Source organism: Triticum urartu, chromosome 5A (assembly GCF_056163025.1).
Source record: "Triticum urartu cultivar PI428250 chromosome 5A, HENAU_Tu73, whole genome shotgun sequence".
Lineage (NCBI taxonomy): Eukaryota > Viridiplantae > Streptophyta > Magnoliopsida > Poales > Poaceae > Triticum > Triticum urartu.
The window spans coordinates 528,297,055-528,316,508 of record NC_141877.1 but is presented as its reverse complement, the minus strand read 5'-3'; the positions used below and the strand labels follow the sequence as shown (position 1 = coordinate 528,316,508).

The following is a 19,454-nucleotide window of genomic DNA, read 5'->3' as shown; positions in this document are numbered from 1 at the left end:
CAGGTAGCTCCAGTGGTTAGCCGAGCAATGGCGTGAGTTCGAATCCTCAGCGTGACAGCTTTGTTTTAGGATTTTTCCGCTGGCGTTGTGTGTTCGTGGGCTGGTCTACCAGGGCGCTGCAGCGAGCACCAGTTGGGTTAGACGGCGTGGAATAGGAAGTTCCCTAACAGTTCACTAAACTGTCAACTTCATGATTATTGTTTCATTTTTTAGGGATTATTGTTCCTTCATTCATAGGTCTCCATGTGATGGCCCCTTGTCTTGCACCTGATTTATCAGAGATATACTTCAAGACTGATAGGCAATCATTAGCGATGAACAGTCTCTGAATAAGCAGCTCTTTTGCTTGTGGTTGAGGTTTTTTCTTTTGAGAAGAATTGCTAGAAGTTGAGCTTCTCTGCATGCAAAAGCTTCGATCGCTCGTGATGCAGCCCGGCCCAACAGTTCACTTCACGGGCTACATGGGCCACGAATACTTCAGGTAAAACAGCCTGAACCCATCGAAATGGCTTCAGACCCAAACCCTGAACCCTACAGCCCCCACGTCGCCGGCAACCGCGACCGAGCAGCCACCGCCCCCGCCGCCGCCATGGCTCTCCTCCTCAAGCGCAATCGCCACCTCTCCACCACTTCGCGCCTCCTCCTCCGCCGCCTATGCGCCACCGATCCCACCACAGAGCCGGCGCCCGCCTCGCCTCCGCCACCGGCTCCCGACTCGCCTCTGCCCATGACGCCCGCGGAAGCCAAGCTCCTGGACTCGCTCCACGCGGCGATCCTCGACCACAGCCGCGCCCACCCGTCGACGGCGCTCCCCGCCTCGCCGCCATTCGAGCCCCTACCCGCGTTCTCTTCCACCCTCGCCGGCCTCCTCCCTTCCCCGCCCGCGCCGCACCTCGCGCTCCAGCTCCTCGGCCGCCTCCTCGCGCTCCGCCGCGGCGTCCCGTTCCCGGAGGCCCTCACGTTCTTCCACCACGTCCTCCCGTCGCTTCCCGCGGACTCGCTCCCCGCGCTCTACGCCGCTATGATCGACCTGCTCGCGAAGCACCACCACTTCCCGCTCGCCCGGCACCTGCTCGACGAAATGCGCGAGCGCTCCATCCCCGTCTCGCCGCAGGTCATCCTCGCCATAATCCGCCGGTACGTCCGGGCGGGGATGTCTGCCGAGGCCTCCGAGCTGTTCCGTCGCATGGAGGAGTATGGCGCCGGGGTCCCCGACCCTGCGGTGCTCGCGTCTCTCCTTGGCGCGCTGTCCAAGAAGCGCCTCGCCAGTGAGGCCCAGGCGCTGTTCGACAGCTACAAGTCGGTATTTCCGCCTGATGTCGTGCTCTACACGACCCTGGTGCATGCCTGGTGTCGGGCCGGGTGTCTCGACAAGGCAGAGCGGGTGTTCGCTGAGATGCAGCAGGCGGGGATCATGCCGAACGTGTACACCTACACTTCTGTGATTGATGCCATGTACCGCGCGGGGCAGGTTCCCCGTGCGCAGGAGCTCCTCTGCCAAATGATTGACACCGGGTGTCCGCCGAACACGGCAACCTTCAATGCCATCATGCGGTCTCATGTCAAGGCCGGGCGTTCTGAGCAGGTGCTGCAGGTGCACAACCAGATGCGGCAGCTTGGTTGTGATCCGGACATTATCACATACAATTTCTTGATGGAAACACATTGCGGGAAGGGGCAGAGCAACCTTGACGCAGCGATGAAAGTGCTCGCCAAGATGATTGCCAAGGGGTGTATTCCTGACTGCCACACGTTCAATCCCATGCTGAAGTTGGTCCTGGGGACCGGCAATGTAGAAGCTGCACGGAAGCTATACGAACGGATGCAGGAGCTGCAGTGTAAGCCGAATGTGGTGACTTATAATTTGCTTATGAAGTTGTTCAATAAGGAGAAGTCGATGGACATGGTGCTGAGGATAAAGAAGGACATGGATGCACAAGGTGTGGAGCCAAACGTGAACACCTACGGAGCTCTAATCGAGTCATTCTGTGGGAGGGGAAACTGGAGGCGCGCTCATGCGACGCTGAGGGAAATGGTCGAGGAGAAATCCCTGAAACCCACGAAGCCGGTGTATGATATGGTGCTGATGCTGCTGAGGAAGGCCGGACAGCTCAGGAAGCACGAAGAGCTTGTGGAATCAATGGCTGACCGGGGCTTCATCAAGCGCCCATCAGAGGATGCCTTGTGGAAGGCAGTAGCTGCTTCGTAAACATTTCTTCCCATACAATCCAAAAGGACCAAGAAGTTTCAGCTATCAGCACGGTAATGGAACAACGTAGTACCAGCACCCAGTGCAGAAACAAAGGGAATATGAGGTTCTGCTGCCATCTAATGCTAGCAGCAGCTAAGGAGCTAGAAGATTTGAGTAAACATAAATGACAGCATAAATTTGTAGAACAGCACTTACTGCTGTGAATAGAGGGCCAGGCACATCAGGCAAACAACATTGATCAGGCACATCAACTTCACCAGCAGCTACAGGCACCATGTTTTCTGCTTGCTTCCTGAAGTTTATTTGCTAGACTGTTATTGATGTGCAATCTTATAAGAGTGGTATTTTTTTTTAATCTGGTGTGTTGTATCCTAGTATCATATAGAGTAATAATGTTTCCTTAGTAATACTGGCAGAAATTGGTGTTTCGAATTCCTACACTGCAAAATTTTGAAATATTTATCGTGTTCAATCAGACGATGACACTGCCTTTCGGCCGGCAGTATCTGCTTCCTGATGTTTACTAGTATGCCTTGCTAGACTGTTAGTGAAGTGCAATCTTGTAAGATTATTACGTACTTCTTATCTGTTGTAGTGTCTCATGGAGAAATAATGCTTCCTTGATTTGATGTACGAGAGTGATCCGCAGGTCTGAATTCTCAACACTAGCCACCTCTTGGTGTCAATCATCGACGGACCGTACCTGATTAATCAGCCGGGTTCTTCCTCCTTGTGGCATGTTTTGGAAAGCTGTACTACACTGATTCGGCCAAGCAAATCATCCAGCCAACGTACCTGATATGGTTCTCCTTTCTTGGGTCATGTCTGGGAAAGCTGTACTAGACTAATTCGGTGAAGCAAATCAGTACCCTGTAGGCCTGTAGGTACTACCATGCAACATGTTTGACATTTTCACAGGACTTTAGGGTTAGAATGCATCAATCACTTATCTTGGTTGTTAGTGCCTGATGATTCACGGCTTGGCATTCATCAACCGACGTGCCCGCTTTGAACCGCACCATGTGGGGATCCTTGCTTTACACAAGTCCTGAGCCGCTCCGAAATGAATGCCCAATTCAATTTTTACCTGCCATGTAAGTACGTGGTGATGATTTAAAGTGCTACAGGAAAATTGGGATAGAATTCTGAACATCCACGCGCCATGCTCGGCATGAATTCAAATCGCTTCCACAGCAGCAACACGCGGTTGGTTACCTTGTGGTTTGAATGGAATGGTGTGCTTTGTCTGAATCGCAGCGTGTACTAGAAGGGGAGACACGGACAGCGGTCCTTGGTTTTGCATAAATTCGAGGTGATTTGAAATCAATGCCTGGGCCAATCATTTTTACCTGCCATGCGATTGTGATCCCCGTACAAGAACGATTTGTCAGTCTTTATTTACTTACGTGCGTTGCTAGTTGTTACTCCTTGTTGCGGTGAGTAGGCTCGGTTGAGGACGACGGGTTTGTGGTCTCTGGATCCGCTCGCAGTGTCCGTCGAATCGATCCGGTGCGGTGCATCCGTGGTACGTGACCCTGCCTCCAGAGCCACTTGTTCATAGATTAGAGAAGGGGGCAGGAGTGGGAGCAGCTTTTGTTGCAGCGGTAAACTACTGGGCGCAACATGTTGGGCGTCCGTTTTGTTGCTCGGTAGCCACACTTGCGTCTGCCGGGCTGACGGCGTGTCGGGCTCGTAGCGTAGAATCTATCGACCACCTTTACGTCAGTCAGTCAGCCAGTCAGTCACGGGCTCGCTCATCACATGCGCCAGCCAGGCAGTTCACATGTAGACTGACGTACGGTCACCCAACCGTCCGAAGCTCCGAAGAGAAACATCGCACCGCTTGAATCATCAGCCAGGCACGAACAGCAGAATCATTGCCCGTGCACGGGACGATGAGTCGATGATCACAAGTCCAAGCCACGGCACGCAGAGTACCTCCACGCACGTATGCTTTCAGTTAACCCCCCATTCATGCTCCTTGACGTACGCTCTGAACCACGGCTATAGCTGGTGCTGTACGCTCTCGGTTGGTCAAGCATGGTTGATGAGCCGTGACCAAACTGCGAGATGGCCCTTCGATTCGGTATGGTCTCACCTGCTGCTGGCCGTTCCATGCATAGGCAGTCTGGTCTGGGTTTCCCTAGCTAGTTTTTTTTTTTTTTTTTGGCGAGATTGTTGTCTAGCAAGCTAGCTAGCGAGGCTCGTGGTGAGAGGCATGCACATGGCGCCGCGGCGTCTTCTGGCCGGAGGCGCGCCCGTGCTAGCTCCGTGGATGTCGCCGCCTTCTCGCCGGGGGCCACACGGCATGCATATGCATGAGGGAGGCCGCCGCAACCGGACACCGGGAGAGTTTGTGAGCAGGATCCTTGCTTCTTTGTACGTATGTTGTACATGATGAATACTCCCACCTATACTTATCTATCTATCGCCAATCTGTGGGCAGCACGTGAACCCTTGTCTCTGGCCGGCTCCAGTCCGGTCCAGCGATCGAGCCAGCTACCAATGGTGTGAGGAGAAATCACCTGTGCTACTCGCGTGCTGCTAGCTACTCCCTCCGTTTCGAATTACTTGTTTTAGATTTGTCTAGATACAGATGTATCTAGCACTAAAATGAGTGTAGATACATCCGTATCTAGACAAATCCATAACAAGTAATTTAGAACGAAGGGAGTAGTACGTAGCTGCTACCCACAACCCCGTTGCGTGAGTGGCTCACTTGTTTGGCTCCATTGTGCTGACCTTTTTGGCCGGCCTGTTTGATTGGTACCACAATACAGTGCAAATTATGCAATCATCTTTTTTTTCTGTACGCATGTTCGCCACCATCTCCCGTACGTACACCGCTTTTGTTTCATGGCGATGGACCGACCGATCGGCCTAGGTGCCTAGCTAGGCATATGATAGACAATACCATTGGCGCACACTCGCCTTCCCGTTGCCACGACAACATAATCAGGATGGGTCACCACAATGGCCTTTTCTCTTGTCTTTTTTGCCCCTTCCAACCGGGCTAACCACATTCGCATCAATTGCTCCAAGGAAATACCAAATTTGTTACACCAACAAAAAAGCCGGAAAAATAAAAGAGTGAGTTGGAGCACTGATAGAAAAATCAATGCAATTTGAAAATGCTCACCCTCGAAGCAAATACCTATTAGCTCATATACAAGATCATATGCATCAGAATTATACAATGAATTGGCGAACAAATGGCCTCGCCGAACAATTTCAATAGAATCGTAAAGAAGAGACACACGATATACCAAGGCCCGGACCCCTGTGAGATGGGTAAAGAGCCCTTCCAACCTGTTTTATCTCGAGTAGTACAATGGTGAGTGAAAAGTAGGAGCAACTTCAATCGGACGATCCATTTTATCCACCTGCGTCCGTTTGGGTCGACGCGGATACAAAAGTCAGTCCAATGCGCCGACTTAAATGGACGCGCGTCTGCTTTTCGTTCGCGGGCGACTTATTCCCGGTCCATTTTTAAGCCGGATTTGCGTCGGCGCGGACACGAGACGGACGCGCGTGCGCTCGCCTTCTCCTTCCTCGGGCCCGCTGGTCGGTGGCACATTGGCCTAACTCATTCCAACAGCAACCCTCGTCCGCCTCCTTCGTCGCTGACGCCGCCGCCCATTTTTTCCGGCAACTCTGCCAGCTGCGAGCACCGCAATATCCGCTCGGCAACGCCGCCAAACTCCCACATCATCCGCCGACATCGTCTTGCCGTCGAGGAGTAGACTGCTTCCCACCCCCGCTCCCCCACACCCCGACACAGCCGCCACCGCGACCAAGAAGCCGCCTCGCCGCCCCGGCCAGATCCTTACCGGCACGCTCGTCGCACGCCGGCCCACTCGTCGGATGCCGGCAGGGCAGCTAGCTGGTCCGTGCGCCCCGCGACTCTCTTCACCGGCCGTCTCCTTCGTCGACGCCCGCAAACTGTTTGACAGTTTGCCAAGGTACAAAATGGACTCCGCCGACGAGTTTTTTTTTCACAATTTCCTTTGCGACTCCGACGATTCGTCGTGCGATGACGAGGAGGAGATATTGGCTGCCGTGTTGGTCCATCACCACCTCAATAGCCAGCAGCCGTTGTTCGTGGCTCCATTTCGGACCACCTTCCGGCGTTGAATCGCAACCGAGAGAGCGGGCATTTCCTTCTTTGGAAGGACTGCTTTGATACAACAAATCCATTGTTCAGACATCAAAAATTCCGCCGCCGTTTCCATATGAGTAGGCATCTTTTCAACCGTATTAGAGTGGGGGTGGTCGGCTATGATGACTTTCGAGTGCAAAGAGGATGCCGTTGGTAAGATTGGTTTCTCCTCTTATCAGAAATGTACTGCCGCCATCCGAGTGCTTGCATACGGAGTGCCCGGTGATCTCATTGATGAGTACGTCCGTATGACCGAGTCTACATGCCTAGAGTCCCTGTATAAGTTCTGCAAGACTGTTATTGTTGTGTTTGGCCCTGAATACTTGAGAGAGTCGACTTCTGAAGATACAACCCGTTTATTGGCGATGAATGCCAGCAGGGACTTCACATATATGCTTGACAGTATAGACTATATGCATTGGGAGTGTTAGAACTGCCCTTCTTCTTTTATTGAGCTTGCAAAACTATGTGAGACATTTTTATTTTTATTTGGCTGGTAAAACTATGCTATTTTATTCAGTTCAAACTATATTATTTGACTATTGTTATGCAAAATCAATGCGTGAGCTATTTGTTGAAATATGGCAGTTAGCCGGCCACGTCGGCATATATGGGTTGGCGCCTTGGACGCGTTGCTAACCCATATCTAAAACAGGGTGGGCGCTATAGATAAAATGCGGACGAAATCGCTGTTGGTTTAGGTCAGTCCATTGAAGTTGCTCTAACCTATTCATTGACGAGTACGTGAGATCTAAACCAAAAATGACGACGATTCTTGTCAAGATTTTATTTGGTTTGTGTATATCGTTTGCGATACAACAATGCTACATCAACGGACCTTTACTTAAGGTTTACGGGTTGTAAATTGACCTGACAATTTTTTGGTTGCATTAAGGGGGAGGCCAGGGCCCCACCCCGGTGTGTGTTTTTTTTGGGAGGAAAGGGCGGAGGAGGGGGGGGTGGATAGTATTTAGGGAAAAGTACCATAACAGCCCCGTAGTCAGCCCATGTGTTTTACCATTTTAGTTTTGTGAGATGAGTTTGAAATGTTCATTTCTTTCTGCCGTCGCCTTTTGGTTTATTTTTCCCAAATGATAACGTCTATATCCTAAAAAAAATGATAACGTCCACATGTGTGACACGTTTGCACATCGTTCACACGTCTTAATCCACCTTGATTCTGTATTGCACGAATCCAAAAAAAATCTGAATGCTATGTAGGCATAGTGTGTTGTGTGGGCGTTAGAGCTTGCCCACACGACCCGCTGCGCGCGGTTGCCAGCTGCGCCGTATGGGTGAATCAGTTCCCGTCCACATAGTCACCAATCAGTCCACGCGCGTGTGGGTGAACTGCTCTTCGCCTACACGACACTCGTATGATGATAGATGGCAACTGCAGTTGCGCGTATGTGACAACTAGGTAAACACACATGGCAACTATAATTTGTTGGTAGATGGCAACTGTAGTTGCGCTTACGTGGCAACCAGGTAACACACATGGCAATTATGGTTTGATTGCACGTGGCAACTACCATAAATTAGACATAGCAGCTATAGTTAACCAAAACAGAAAGAGTTGTCATGCTTTTACAACTACATTTAACATTCCAGATGGCAACTAAAGCGTCATCCCACTGGTAACTAACGTAGCTGCGTCAGGACATGTGGGCATTTTTGCTTCATGCCACACACGCAGGGTGGGAGAAACAGTACTTGTTGGGCGTGTAACATGAAGTAGTTGTGCCCACATGTGTGGGCAGTTCTAATATTCGCCCACACCTACCTCGCGTGGGCTGCCTCCTACTTACGCCACACACAGAATATGGGTGGATGTATGGTAGTACGTCACACGTATGATCGTTATCAGCGTTCTTATTTTTTGAGTTGCCTCTTGGGCTTTTTTTTTCAATTGCCTCTGGGTTCTTCTATTATGCTTAAAGAAGGATGAAGCTTGGTTAGGTTTAAGCTCTGGATGTTTTGTAGCGCCTTCTTGTTTGATACCACACCTCCCACTCCTACGCTGATACGCCCATCATATGTGCGCATACATATACAATGGTGACATGTGTCATCGACAGCTACAAAGTCTAGAGTTTAGGTAGAGAGCGCGTAACAGTTATTACAGGCCGAAAAGGAACAGTAGCGGCCGAGCAGGTCGACGCACGGCCACCAAAAGCACCACTGTTGCCTGCCCGTGTCAAAAACTCGTCCGTTACAGTGACCGTGAGCGGGGGTCCGCCCGCCATCTTTGCACCGCATGCGGTCGACCAGCACAGCACGGTCAACATTGGATTTGCCGTTTGCGTCGTGCTCTTGCATGCTCTCCCCAGCTCGCCTGTGAGCAGCCTGTGAGCCAAGAGGACCACGGCCACACCATCACATGCCCAGCAATAGCAGCACCAGCCGAGCAGGCAAGGCAGCAGTGCCGATCCGGCTGAATCCACCGCCCGCCCGCGCGCTGTGGGTTCATGGGCGAATCACGGCCTCGCCAACGCCAGTGCCGGCCGGACGTGGACGTGGACGTGTCAAGGACGCTCGGCGCCAAGGGTGGCGCATCGGTTCTGCCTCCCGCGTATAAAGCGACGACCACCATGGTGCGAGCGTGCGTACCCGCGGGGCCGCTCCCTCTCCCTCTCCCTCTCCCTCTCTCTCTCTCTCTCTCTCTCTCTCTCTCTGCGACGCAAAGGTGGCGACGTGACGAGCCAGGAAGATCCAAGCTTGGATTGGGGCTCAAGTAGCGGCCAACGACCACCCTGGACGTCCTCCCCAACGCGCGGCGTTTCCCGAGCGCGCGACCGTCCGGGCGGCGAAACCACCGCCACCGCTTGGCGGCTTCCTCCTTCCTTGAGTTGAGTCGGGCCTCTTTAAGTTGCCGCCCGCGGTGTCTCTCCGCCCGTGACGCCCTTGATAGCGCCGTGCCGTCGCTGCCAAGGTGGGGTCCTCGTCGCTGCTCAGGGGGTGCTGGCCGATGGGCGCCGAGGTGGAGGTCGTCGCCACGGTGCCGCCGCCGAGGAAGAAGAGGACGTCCACCACGCTGCTGCACCTGCTCCAGCTCGACAACCCCGACGGCGTCTTCGTGTTTGCCGCGGCGGCCGCGGCGGCTGGCAACAAGCTGCCGCCGCCGGAGCCGGAGCCCGAGGCCGAGAGCCTCATCGACAAGATCGCCTCCTGCTGCCGGGTCTTCACGTTTGCGGACGACGACGACGCCGCCGAGCGGGACGCCAAGCTGGAGCGGCTCGAGGAGGTGCTCGCCGCCGTGCGCTCCAGCGGCAAGAACCAGCCGCCCGGGCTGGACCACCTCGTCATGGTCGCGCTGGTCAAGATGCTCGCCGCCAACCTGTTCCGCACGATGCCGCCGCCGGCGTGCTGCCTGTCGGTGCTCGCCGAGGCGGCGGACGAGGAGGCCCCCTCGGCGTCGCTGCTCCCGTCGTGGCCGCACCTCCAGGCGGTCTACGACGTGCTCCTCGCCGTCATCGCCGCGGCCGACGCCAAGGCCCTCCGCAACCACGTCGACCGCCCCTTCCTCACGTCGCTCCTGGCGCTCTTCGCCTCCGAGGACCCCCGCGAGCGCGACCGGCTCAAGACCGCGTACTACCAGCTCTACGCCAAGCTGACCCCGGAGCGCGCCTTCATGCGCCGCTCCATGTCGGCGGCCCTCCTGGCGTCCGTCCACGAGTGCGGCGGCGGTGTGGCGGAGCTGCTGGAGATCTGCGGCAGCATCATCAACGGCTTCGCGGTGCCGCTCAAGGAGGAGCACCGCGGGTTCCTGCTCCGGGTGCTGCTGCCGCTGCACCGCGCGCGGTGGCTCCACGCCTACCACCGCCAGCTCGTCTACTGCGTGCTGCAGTTCGTGCACAAGGAGCCGGGGCTGGCCGGCGCCGTGGTGGAGGGCATCCTCCGGCGGTGGCCCGTGACCAACTGCCAGAAGGAGGTGCTGCTCATCGACGAGCTGGAGGAGATCGTGGACGCCCTGGACCAGCGCCAGTTCGACGCCCTCGCCGCGCCCATCTGCTCCCGGATCGCCCGCTGCGCCACCAGCTGCAGCTCCCAGGTAAAAATTCGTTCCCGCTTAATCACTACTGCACGAACGTACCAGGTTCAAGTGGCAATTTAGAATTTTTGTCAGGTTAGAGTAAATCTCTGAACCCAAGGCTTCAGACTGACATTGGATTGCAGAATATACCGTTACAACACGTCGCTTTAGTTTCAACTTTTGAGGAGATCCATTCAGCATGCACCAACATCTGCCCCCATACATACAGTTAGTTGGGTGCATGTGGGGGAAGAAAGCTTGCAGGAGGTGAACAGTAGTTGATCGAAAGTTTCGGCGATTGGTAAAGAGGCTTTATAAAGCGATGTCACTTTGGCTAATCAATTTGTCGACTTGATGCACGTACGTACCACACGGTTCGTGCAATTCGGGTTGAAAAACCTCACTTTTCTGCCGCCCCCATCCACCCTATCTTTCAGTCCCGACACAACGCAATCCGCTCGGGAATGCGGGCCGATGCCAACTCCACCGTGCACCCACATTCACAGTGGCGTTGTGGTGCCCTGCCTGCCACGTTACAAGTGTATCATCCCCCTGCCCTCCAGCTGCTGAATCATTCTGAAGTGCGTTAGTACCAACAACTAACTTTGCAAAGCGGCTTTGCCAAGGCGATGATTCGACCGGAGCAGACGTTCCTTGTCGTGTAATCCAGCCATGGATAATTGCCCTACCCTATCCTTAGCACTAATCATGATGAACTTGACTGCATTGATGATGAGTGGTGGGCTGAAGCTGAACGGGCAGAAAAATTGTGTGCTTTGATTTGCAGGTGGCGGAGCGGGCGCTGTACGTGTGGAACAACGAGCGGTTCCTGGAGATGGCGTCGGCCGGCGGCGCCATGGGCCGCATCCTGCCGCCCTTCGTGGCCAGCGTGGAGGACAACCTGGAGCGGCACTGGAGCAAGTGCGTGCAGCAGGTCACCGCCAGCGTCAAGGCGCTGCTCCTGCAGGTGGCGCCCGACCTCTACGACCGCTGCGCCGCCGACCACGCCGCCAGCCGGGACGAGGCGGACGCCCGAGCCGCCGCGCGCGACGCACGGTGGCGGAGGCTCGAGGCGGCCGCCGACGCCAATGGCCTGAGCGGTAGCTAACGAGCGTGGTGTTTGTTTGGGCTTTGTACATTGCGTGATGACGATGCCGGCCGGCGGGCACCGCAACTGATGGCGCGGCGTCGTGGCTGGCAAGGTACCATGTTGGTTTCAGCCACGACGCGGCGAATATTCGTGTGTGTTTTCCCCAGGCGCATGCGCCTACTGATATCGGACTGAGATAACTGCATATTCGTTGATACAATGAAAAGTTTGTCACGTTTTTCCCCTTCAGTTTGCACAACATTGCATCAAAATAATGCATTAGGCATCAAGTTGAAACCTATCACTGGCGATCACGCGCATGGAAACTAAATTGCATGATGCAAGGCTCAAAACTGAACTCCCTAGCATGATAAACACTGTGACAGGCCAAGCCAATTTCTTTGTTCCTTGTAGGACAAATAAAATCATGAAATGGATCAACAGGTGAGAAGCTAAGGATCTGCCGCCATAAAAGCAATTCGACAACAGATAGTGCATCCATACTACAGAAGAAAATGAAGAGTCGTTTACAAAAAACAACTTAGTGCCTAGGCAGCAAATGTACATGTGTATCATACGTGAAAGCACCGAAGGAGAAAAAGTCCAAGAACGGTCAGGCTCATCTTCAGATCGAGCGTTCTGACTTCAAGAGTGCAAGACCATTACATAACTTATCATCAACAATCGCCTCCAGGATTCAAAGGATATACTAGAGGCTCCCCCTCAATGGACACCAAGCCATGTTCGTCTGTATAATTCATTATGCTATGCTACTACTTCTGGAAAGAAACGGAGTACGAGCCAGTGTTTGGATCCTTGACAGCTTTGAAATTGTCCACGCTCATCCCAAACCGCCCCAGCACCGAGTTGCCCAGATCTTTCAGCTTTGCTGCATCACATAAATTTAGATAGGGAAACATGAGCAAAGAATAAATCAACCAAATGTCACAAGGTCTGAGGGTGCAGAGCTGTGCATGAGCCTAAATGGGGCATTCCATATGACACAACCATGGTGTCTGAATAATTCAGAATCCTTCCTCCTGCTGAATAATCCTTTTTTGTTCAACAAAAGTTGGGAGGGCATATGAGCTATGTAAAACATTGGTACATTCACGGCACATATTCTGATGACACTTGTAATCACTAAAGAAAATTGTGCCAGCAAGTAATAACACAATCGTGAATGCCGTGCAACCAAATATCATCATCGACAGGACCAATACGTTACTATACATATATAAGATGGCTAGAGCTGTGAACTACACTGGAAGCATAAACACAGATAAAGCTGTTATAAAGTCTAAACATTAGCGGAAGATGTTACCAATCATTTCCTCCTTCATCTTTTCCTTTTTCTCTGCTGCCAGTGGCTCAAGTCGGAACAATGATTTCTTAGCCTGTTGATTTGAAGGATCTAGCTCAATGATTTTTTTCATATCTGCGAAGAGGAACAATACTCAAAACTTAGCACTGGTGGAACATGAAAAATGGCATAAAAAATTATGTGAATGCACTGAACTAAAATTGACAATATAAAGCACATAATGAGGATAAAATCTAACCAGCAATAGCGTCATCATAGTTTTCAAGCTTTTCATGTGCTTCTCCCCTCCGAAGCAGAGCTTTCAAATATGAAGGATTCAGCTCAAGCGCTTTGGTGCACTCCTTAATTGTTTCATCATATTTCCCCTAGATCACATGAAGTCAGCACCAGAGTTTGCGTGTGATAAGATATGACCAAAATAAAAACCCTTACTTAACAGAAACGCTCATTCAAGTACATGAAGGGCATTTGAAATTAGACTACAAATCAAAGATTTCATCAACCACATAATTACATGGCCTAGTCTAGCAAGTTTAACATCACAGTTCTTAGCAATGGGATATCAAGAACGGTGCCCAAGCACAGGTGAGCTCTTTATCCTGACGTTTGGTATGCATGGGGATTGACGCACCAGAATGTATATATTGTTGTATGTGTTCAGTATTTTCGCACTGTGGTGTTTAAATAATTTCTGGCCGACACATGGTACTGCTATCCTAGGGATGCAATCGGATAGCATCTGCATGTCCACGGCTGTCCACAAAGCAAAAATTGCAGTGATCTTCATTACTTTAATAACCGTGTTAGTGTAACTTTTCTGTTCGCGGACATGCGGACGCCGTCCCCTTGCATCTATCCTGACATGAAGAGGTCCCACTCACACAAGACATGATTGGACACCTTTCTCTTTACCATTGATATACTTATGCTGCAGCAGCCCATTCATTGTGCAACACCATTATTCATCCTAATTAGCACCAGATTAGGACAGATTGATTGCATCATCACCACAATAGATGTTTCACTAAATCAATCTTGGCACCCAATTTTTTAACCAGTCAAAGTACAAGATATTGGCATGAACATGAAAAATCAGATCGATTGTGCAGTAAAAACCTTTGCACGAAATGGCCTGCATGGGGAATAAAAGTTGATGAACAAAACAAATGCTCTAGACATCAGAATTAGTTGATGACCCATCTAGCACCACTGCTGCTGCTACAAATAAATTATCGATTCACAAAAAAATGCAGCACTACAAATTGCACGGATGCAGCAGGAAATCAATTGATTTGTGATTAACCGATATAAGATCCAAAGAAGAAGAAAAGGAGTGTTGTCAAGCAAACAAGGAACCACACGCATGAGAAGTCACCTCGGCCCTCCACCGAGAATCCACCTACACAAACTCAGCCAGCGCACGTCGGCATGGCCGGAGTCAACGGACAAGCCGGATCCACAACCTCTGCCCGCCGGAGACGAGGGGCTTGCGCGATCAGTCGCTCAGGCAGCTGGAGCCGAGGAGGGAGACTATGGATCAGGCACTCAAGCAGTCACATCCATGTAAACAACACCCCTCCCCACACGTTGCAGTGCCCAATCACCACAGTCCACCGGACTCCTCGCCGTTTCAAGTTGGATAGAACGAGTGTTGGCTCCAGCCCCATCCCATCGGTAGGAGAGAGATCAGAGAAACAAGATGTGACGAGAGAGAGAAGCTAAAGGCATTTACTGTCGTCGGGAGCCAAATCGCTGCTCCCTGCTTTCTACCGAGATTACACAGAAAACAGATAAAAGTAATGACATTCCTACAGTACATCAGGAATGGATAAACCGTAGATAAAAGAAATAATTATATGATGGTACCATACCATCTTCATGCAATGATAAATACTATGACCGAACTACTGCATGTTCACATCATGTAAATGGGCAATAATGGCAAGCAAATGTGGATAGTATCCTATGTCCTCCGAGTTGTCAACCGACCCGAAAAGTGTCTTACCAATTTCAAGAAACATACAGCACGATTTGAATGGCATGCAGAGGATATGTCTTCAGAAGATTCCAGTTCAGCAGCAATTTGCAGTGCAATTTCATATTGTGATAATGCATCCTCGTACTGTCCAGCTGCAAAATGCTTGTTTCCTTCTGCTTTTGCATCGTTTGCTTGGCTTCTAGCTTTCTGCACCAAGTTGAAGGGAAAATTTTAATATGGGAAGGCAAAACTCTTCAACGTGATGCTCTAGGAAATGCCCAGCCCAACATAGCATAAAAAACAGCATAGTAAGACATGAAGTTCCGTCAACAGTTTCCAGAGGCCTATTCAGAGGCAGTTACTAGCAGCAGTCCAATAATTTATCAAAGCAAGAAATTTGGCTAGTCACTGCTTCATTTATTACAGACCAGAACACTTAAAACGATCCCGTAAAATTTCAGGAACAAGCTCTACGCAAAATCTAGCGCTGCCACTTCAGCAAAGTTAGTTTCGTACAGCAGTCATATGAAGAGTGTATTGTATTCAATTCAGCCTTTCTTACTTAAGTTTTTCTAGAGTGTATTGTCGATTATTTGCCTGCTACATCCGAGGAATGAGAACACCCAATCATGAAACTAACCTATGGTGCTGCCTGCATACTAATACTCAACCACGATAGTTGGATCAGGACAATATCTTCTAGTAAGGCAACATATAGACTTATTTCATAAGAAAATCTGAAGGGTCCAACAAATTAAAGAGATTAAATTCATTAGCTGACTGAGTGGAACGCAATCGAGCATCAATTATCATACACTAACTATAAATCCTTGCATCCTTCTCAGTTATTAGTATTTGTAAAAGCGGGGGGGGGGGGGGTATTGAATGTTGTTTTCAAGACCATCTCCTGCGAAAACTAACCCTAAGAGCCAGCCCACCAATGGAACCCTCGCGGCACCGCACCACCATATGTCCTAATCAAAGCCTCAGGGTCGGGATCTCAAATTCGAGCACAGAAATCAAGAAGGAGGACGGGTGGATGGATGGGGTGATCGGGGCGATACCTCCCGCAGCTGCTCGTCGGTGAGCGCGTCCTCGAAGGCCTCCTCGTCCACCTCCGCCCTCCTCGGGTCCGGGGCTTCCACGAACTCCGGCGGCGAGGAAGGGCGTGTCGTCTCCTCGCCCTCGTGCTCCGGCTCGAGCTCGATCACCACCATCTCTCGCCTCCGGTGGTCGCCGCCGTCCGCCCGCGCCGATCGAGGGTTCGCCCCCAGTCCAGTCGCAAGAGCAGTCAGCCCGCTGGGGTGAGAGGAGAAGATGATTTTACCGTGCTCACGGCGATCCAGAACATCCTAGACCCACGAGGAGTAGAGGGAAGAGGCCCTGGGCCCTGGGAGGCTGGGAGCGTAATATAGCTCACGTTGGGCCGGTCCATAACAACTTTGAATTTTCGATCTTGTGTATCTTCTGAGTATCTGGCTAAAAAAAATCTTCTGAGTACTTAAGAAAAGAACCCCAATTTTTTTGTTAAGTCAATCATAACTTCAAAACCTGGAGCCCAAAAACAACTTAAGATATTATTTCGCTTGAACACTAATCATATGGAAAATAGTCATTTGTATAGAATAAATATTCATGTGTCCCGGGAAAATTGTTCTGACCACACATAGATTTGTGATTTTTTTAATATAAATACATAAACACTTATTTCTAGGATATGAACATTTTTAAAAAAATATAAACATATTTTCGAGATACATGAACATTTGAGATACATGATTTCTTCATAAAACAGAAAGTGTTTATTTTCCTTCATCCATGTATATTTTTCAATTGCATTTATGTTTCTAAGAATAATATATTTTTCATATTGTTGTAGATGCCAGATGGAGAGGCCAGTCAGAGTGTTGAAGTACAAAAGAGAGGCCACTTGCTACATAGACAAGGTTATCAAACGATGAGATTCAAGGCTCTTGATGGCTCTTTCAGCAATGTAAAGGTTCAATTTTCTGTAAACTTAGCTATGGTGTGAACCTTGGATGCATTGTGATCATTTGATATTATCGTGAACCCTTGATGTATTGAAAAGCTTGAAATCTTGACAACGAAAGGGCGATGACGGCGGCGCGCCTCAGCTTGCTCCGGTACTAGTAGTCGGTGCTAGGTGGTCTACGGATCTGATTGTAATTTTTTACTTCTGGTTTCTTTGTAATACCCTAACAATTGATGAATCAAAAATTCTCGCAAAAAAAGAGCTCTCGTTTTATTTTATGTGGACCGTCATGGTTGAGTTTACTGCACAATATTATTACATGTGTGAACAAGAGATGTTTGATGTTATATTCTTGCTCATTTTTGTGTTGGTTAATGAGTATGCCTCAAAATAGCAGCCAATCATGGGATAGAATCATTTCAGTTTATAAATTATGTGTCAGCCAAACATGAAAGTTGAATTGAAATCTAAATCCAAGTAAATGAAATCTTGATAGAGATTTCATTTCTATCTAATGAAATGGAACAAGGGTAGCCAAACAAGTTGTTAAAGACATTGTAGCGTACACTCGGTTGGTTAGGATTAGTAGCGCAGCCAGGTTGGAGACTGTTAACTCCATGGATCAGGTAGGTTTAGGGACTCGTGGTGGATTACTGTGGTATTACCTTCTCCTTGTCCAGATGAGGAACTCTCGGTGCCAGAGCCGACCATGGTGAAGTAGTGGCCGGTGATGGCAGAGAGTGGATGGCGGCGGTGGTGGAGCTTCCCATGAGCGTCGTGCTAACCCTAGATCAGAAGGGATTGTCGGTGGGGTTTGTGGCAACGATCAACCTCCTGAGTCGTGCCTCGGCCCCCACCTCTGTTTATATAGTGCGGGTCACAGGGGCCCACCAACCATGGTTTGGTTGGGCGCCCCCGATCAGGGCGCGAGTTAGGGGCCCGTTCGACCCGTTGGGTTCAAACGAGAGAGAGATCAACCTAACATTCTCCCCCTTGATCTCAACTTTACTTTTAACCTTATACTTTCTAGTTTATTTGTTTCATCACATATTGGTACATAGAGCATGTTTCATCATCACAGCTCAATTGCCGTTAGAATCATACGGCTACAACATACGTTATGTTCAGAAACAAATTCTGTTCCTTTTGGGCCTATCCAGAAATCATAAGGCTTTCCCTTAGACCCATGCCGGCTAAGTGTTCCTTGAACACATTGGATGGTAAGCCTTTCGTTAGCGGATCCGCAAGCATATCCTTTGTCCTTATATGCTCGAGACTTATAGTTTGATCCTGGATTTTATCTTTCACAACATAATACCTTATCTCTATTGTTTTGACAGCATTACTCGACTTGTTGTTGTGATCGTAAAATACTGCGGGTTGGTTGTCGTAGTACATCTTTAGTGGTTTGTGAATACAATCTACCACTTTCAAGTCGGGTACAAATTTCTTTAGCCATATCGCCTGCCCCATGGCTTCGAAGCATGCTATAAATTCTGCATACATCATGGATGATGCAACTATCGACTGCTTGGAGCTTTTCCACGAAATAGCTCCCCCAGCGAGAGTGAAGACGTATCCTGACGTGGATTTTCTACCATCTCTGTCCCCCGCAAAATCTGCGTCTGAATATCCTTTTATCTCTAGGGAATCACTTTGATACGTCTCCAACGTATCTATAATTTTTGATTGCTCCATGCTATATTATCTACTGTTTTGGACATTATTGGGCTTTATTATCCACTTTTATATTATTTTTGGGACTAACCTATTAACCGTAGGCCCAGCCTAGAATTGCTGTTTTTGTCTGTTTTAGGGTTTCGAAGAAAAGGAATATCAAACGGAGTCCAAACAGAATGAAACATTCGGAAACGTGATTTTCTCAACGAACAAGACCCGGGAGACTTGGACCCTACGTCAAGAAAGAAAAGAGGAGGCCACGAGGTAGGGGGTGCGCCTACCCCCCCAGGCGCGCCCTCCACCCTCGTGGGTCCCCTGTTGCTCCACCGACGTACTCCTTCCTCCTATATATACCTACGTACCCCCAAACGATCAGATACAGAGACAGAACCCTAATTCCACCGCCGTAACTTTCTGTATGCACGAGATCCCATCTTGGGGCCTGTTTCGGAGCTCCGCCGGAGGGGGCATCGATCACGGAGGGCTTCTACATCAACACCATAGCCCCTTCGATGAAGTGTGAGTAGTTTACCTCAGACCTACGGGTCCATAGTAGCTAGATGGATTCTTCTCTCTTTTTGGATCTCAATACAATGTTCTCCCCCTCTCTTGTGGAGAACTATTCGATGTAATCTTCTTTTTGCGGTGTGTTTGTTGAGATCGATGAATTGTGGGTTTATGATCAAGTTTATCTACGAATAATATTTGAATCTTCTCTGAATTCTTTTATGTATGATTGGTTATCTTTGCAAGTCTCTTCGAATTATCAGTTTGGTTTGGCCTACTAGATTGATCTTTATTGCAATGGGAGAAGTGCTTAGCTTTGGGTTCAATCTTGCGGTGTCCTTTCCCAGTGACAGTAGGGGCAGCAAGGCACATATTGTATTGTTGCCATCGAGGATAACAAGATGGGGTTTTCTTCATATTGCATGAGTCTATCCCTGTACATCATGTCATCTTGCTTAAGGCGTTACTCTGTTTTTAA

General features: G+C 49.9%; 3 protein-coding genes across 3 annotated transcripts; 2 read left to right on the top strand and 1 right to left on the bottom strand.

Moving 5' to 3' along the window:
- The first annotated feature begins 516 nt into the window (after positions 1-516).
- On the top strand, positions 517-2,687 carry LOC125510252 (Pentatricopeptide repeat (PPR) superfamily protein). The gene has a single exon (XM_048675375.2). It carries the CDS (start codon positions 590-592, stop codon positions 2,207-2,209), a length of 1,620 nt encoding a protein of 539 aa, XP_048531332.2. The 5' UTR covers positions 517-589; the 3' UTR covers positions 2,210-2,687.
- Positions 2,688-8,660: 5,973 nt separating this feature from the next.
- On the top strand, positions 8,661-11,743 carry LOC125510250 (serine/threonine protein phosphatase 2A 57 kDa regulatory subunit B' alpha isoform). The gene is made up of 2 exons (XM_048675373.2): positions 8,661-10,422; positions 11,192-11,743. Exons 1-2 carry the CDS (start codon positions 9,340-9,342, stop codon positions 11,510-11,512), a joined length of 1,404 nt encoding a protein of 467 aa, XP_048531330.2. The 5' UTR covers positions 8,661-9,339; the 3' UTR covers positions 11,513-11,743.
- Positions 11,744-11,947: 204 nt separating this feature from the next.
- TPR1 (Tetratricopeptide repeat (TPR)-like superfamily protein) lies at positions 11,948-16,149 on the bottom strand. The gene is made up of 5 exons (XM_048675374.2): positions 15,861-16,149; positions 14,824-15,003; positions 13,057-13,183; positions 12,819-12,932; positions 11,948-12,383 (listed from the first exon to the last, which is right to left on the bottom strand). Exons 1-5 carry the CDS (start codon positions 16,011-16,013, stop codon positions 12,268-12,270), a joined length of 690 nt encoding a protein of 229 aa, XP_048531331.1. The 5' UTR covers positions 16,014-16,149; the 3' UTR covers positions 11,948-12,267.
- Positions 16,150-19,454: the final 3,305 nt, after the last annotated feature.

Bases quoted from the DNA above. Each gene is read 5' to 3' on its own strand.
- LOC125510252 (XM_048675375.2), top strand. From the start codon at position 590: ATGGCTCTCCTCCTCAAGCGCAATCGCCACCTCTCCACCACTTCGCGC.
- TPR1 (XM_048675374.2), bottom strand. From the start codon at position 16,013: ATGGTGGTGATCGAGCTCGAGCCGGAGCACGAGGGCGAGGAGACGACA. The intron at 15,004-15,860 runs GTATCGCCCCGA...AACTTGGTGCAG, and splicing joins CCGACGAGCAGCTGCGGGAG to AAAGCTAGAAGCCAAGCAAA. The intron at 12,384-12,818 runs GTAACATCTTCC...TATGTGATGCAG, and splicing joins GATGAAGGAGGAAATGATTG to CAAAGCTGAAAGATCTGGGC.
- LOC125510250 (XM_048675373.2), top strand. From the start codon at position 9,340: ATGGGCGCCGAGGTGGAGGTCGTCGCCACGGTGCCGCCGCCGAGGAAG. The intron at 10,423-11,191 runs GTAAAAATTCGT...TTTGATTTGCAG, and splicing joins CCACCAGCTGCAGCTCCCAG to GTGGCGGAGCGGGCGCTGTA.